Source organism: Rhinopithecus bieti, unplaced genomic scaffold, assembly GCF_001698545.2.
Source record: "Rhinopithecus bieti isolate Rb0 unplaced genomic scaffold, ASM169854v2 scaffold_19771, whole genome shotgun sequence".
Lineage (NCBI taxonomy): Eukaryota > Metazoa > Chordata > Mammalia > Primates > Cercopithecidae > Rhinopithecus > Rhinopithecus bieti.
In genome coordinates this window covers 1-3,155 of record NW_016809501.1, presented here as the reverse complement: position 1 = coordinate 3,155, position 3,155 = coordinate 1, and the positions used below count along the sequence as shown (strand labels likewise).

At 49.8% G+C, this 3,155-nt stretch overlaps 1 protein-coding gene across 1 annotated transcript; it reads left to right on the top strand.

The window, feature by feature from the left end:
* Positions 1 to 6: 6 nt before the first annotated feature.
* On the top strand, positions 7 to 1,720 carry LOC108540504 (RNA-binding protein Musashi homolog 2-like; the record flags this gene model as incomplete). Its single annotated transcript, XM_017889606.1, has 4 exons — positions 7 to 174; positions 469 to 509; positions 832 to 913; positions 1,636 to 1,720. Coding segments are annotated over exons 1-4 (270 nt in total), but the record flags the coding sequence as incomplete, so codon positions are not given.
* Between the last annotated feature and the right edge of the window lie 1,435 nt (positions 1,721 to 3,155).

Below are 3,155 nucleotides of genomic sequence, written 5' to 3'. Positions count from 1 at the left end.
GGAGGAGGGGGAGGAGGGAGCGGAGATCTCGGGGCTCGGAGCCGGCCGCCGCTCCGCTCCGATCGCTGTGGGGCTCGGTTTTTTGGGGGTGGGGGGGCGGGGGGGCTCAGATATGGAGGCAAATGGGAGCCAAGGCACCTCGGGCAGCGCCAACGACTCCCAGCACGACCCCGGGTAAGTTTCCAGCCGCTGCCCACCGCGCCGCCTCGGGCTCGCTCTCCTTGCAGCGGCGGGGGCGGCGGTGCGCGGAGCCGGGCATCTCCCGCGCCCCCCCCGCCCCTCCCGCGCGCCCCCCCCGTGGAAGTTACACACCTTTGGATTGCATTTCGCCGTCACCTTCTCCCCCACCCCACCTCCCGGCTCTCGCTCGCTCGCTCCCCCCCGCTTTCCTTTTAGCTTTTGTAAGTTACACGTCAAAATGGCCGATCTGACATCGGTGCTCACTTCTGTTATGTTTTCTCCCTCTAGTAAAATGTTTATCGGTGGACTGAGCTGGCAGACCTCACCAGGTAAGGGAGGGAGGGGGGGACGCCTGGGTCCCCCCCTTCTTGGCTTCTTTATTGCTCTTTGTTATCCCGGTGTAGGAGCCCCCCCCCCGCCATTGGCTCCCCACTTCTCCTGTGCAAGGTTATTTTTTTAAATAGCAAATCCTTTCTGAGCCCTCTATGCGACCTCTGTTGCCGAATTTCCCCCGCGTGTGCAAAAAATGCAAAAACAAAACAGAATAACAACAGAAAACTACTTTTGGATTTTGTCCTTGATGAAAATTTGCATTGCTTTTTTTTTTCCACACCTTCTCCCCCCCCCATCTCTCTCTTTCTCTCTCTACAGATAGCCTTAGAGACTATTTTAGCAAATTTGGAGAAATTAGAGAATGTATGGTCATGAGAGATCCCACTACGAAACGCTCCAGGTAAACCATTCCCTTCTGGATTTTGTCTTTATTTTAGAACAAAGTTGAAGTTTTATTTTTGGAGGTGTCTTCGGAAGTAGCTAAGCGGATTAGAATGGGGCTGAGGCGCGTGGCTGATCTCGAACGGCGCTCTATACCACCCCCACCGCCCCCCAGTAACCCCAGAGGTTATTGTTAATTGGAGCTGAACTCTGGATACAGAGATACCCATCTCTCTGCTTTAAGTCATTTCCCCGTCGCTTCTTTTTCTCTGTTTAAAATGACATTCAGCTTCATTTACTTTCGCATAGTTTTTTTTTTTTTTTTTTGGTCCTAATGTGTGTTTCCCCCACACTCCCAGCTCCCCAAACTCTTAAGATCCCTCTTAGAAAGATGGTGGTGAATCTCCTCTAAGTGCCGGGCTTTCTTCGGAATAAAACAAAGCGTTAAGAAAGGGAAGGGGAGGAGGAGAGGAAACTGAGGTGGCCAAAGAGTGGAGGCACCAGCATTTTCCCAAGTTACCTCCACCCTCCCTGCCCCGTTCCACTTCCCCATTAACCTTGATGATTTTTTCTTCCGAGGTGGAGGGCTGTAGGCAGGTGGGGAATTGGAGGAGGGGAGTGGGAGTGGGGGTGCGTGGAGGGCAACTTTTGCTCCTCATTCAGCCTTAGGTCTCACTCCTTGTTGCTTTCAATGGTGTCACATTTTCTTGTTTGTTTTTCTCCCTCTTTGTCTCGTTTCAGAGGCTTCGGTTTCGTCACGTTCGCAGACCCAGCAAGTGTAGATAAAGTATTAGGTCAGCCCCACCATGAGTTAGATTCCAAGACGGTAGGTTGCTTTTTGTTGTTGTTGTTCGCCCCTTTTCAGGAACGGTCTGGGCATTGACAGCCCCATTTAAAGGGACAGCGCCTTCTTTTGCTTCTGTACTAGAACTGGGTAGTTTAAACTGAGCTAGCGAGTTGATTTCAAAAGTTTGCTGCGGTGGCTGACTTTGGGGTTTTCTTTTTAGAGTCTGTCCCATTGCAGCTTCAGATGCTGCCAAGGTTAGGCCTGGGGAGGAGAGGGTTCGGCTCCGGCAGAGTCTGCCTGCCCGGCCTGGGGACTGTGCAGAGAAACTCCACCAGAGAGCAAATACAACTTTTCTTTGTCAGCCAGGCACAGCACGCGTTCCCAACTGTGGCTCTGGGGATCAGCTTTGAGAAGGCACAGCCTGCTTTGTGGCCAAGGGGGACAGCAGTGAGAAGGAAGGGAGAGGGCGCTAAATACAGGTCCAGGCAACAGGTTCCTCCTGGGGCACTTGGGATTTGGAATGTGGTTTGGGAAGGGAAGGGGACGCCGGCAGAGCTGAGCTGGGCATCCACTGGGGTGACTCCAGATGGCGTGAGATCTAAAGCTGATAAGGCCTGGGGGTTTCAAAGTGATTTTTTTCCCCTTCCTTTTCTTTCTCAGATCCTTTCATTTGAGTGTGGGTACTTTTATACATTACAAGTTTTAAAATCCAGAGTAGAAGGGGGAAAAGTCTCCAGGCAGAGGTCAGAAGGGGAAGGGAAGAGTGTCTGTATATAACAATACATTTAATGGAAGGGGGAGTGTGCAGTGTTTTATTTAGCCCCTGTATGGGCTTCCTGCCTCTCCTCCCTTCCCTTTATGCCTACCAGAGTTTCCCCACGGTTTTTATTAATATATATCTGCCCCAAACAGAGGCCTTAAGATGACATTGGGCTGTAGTGCTGGGTTGCATGGAACTTCACTCCTCTGCGATGGGGTGGTGGGACAAGGCCAGAGATGGGGCTCTACTTCCATCCGCCTCTTATGAAAGTGAGCAAGTCATTCCCTACATCTGGGTCTCAATTTCCTCTTCTGTAAAATAAGTGGACCGAGGTGATCTTTTCAAGTCCCTTTTGGCTTTAACATTGAATGGAAGAGAAGGAAAGAAAATAAAGAAACCTGGCAACCTTCGGTGCACTTGAATTGATTTTGCAAATTCACCCTCTTTCTCTGATCAAAGAAATCAGGTGTGTGTGCCTTCTCCTAAGAAAAAAACCCACCTACACTCTTAGTTGATTTATTAATTGTCCTGGACTTGTCATAGCTTGCATGCAGCCCAGCCTTTTGTACTTTTAGATAATTTAATTTCAGAAATCATTTATAGGACGATAACGGATGTCTGAAGAATTTTTCTCTCCTTGATTTCTTGGTTAGCCATTTTAAAAAGCTAGTGAAATTAAAGAGGAAAACCTTTCAAGGCAAATTTGGGAATTTA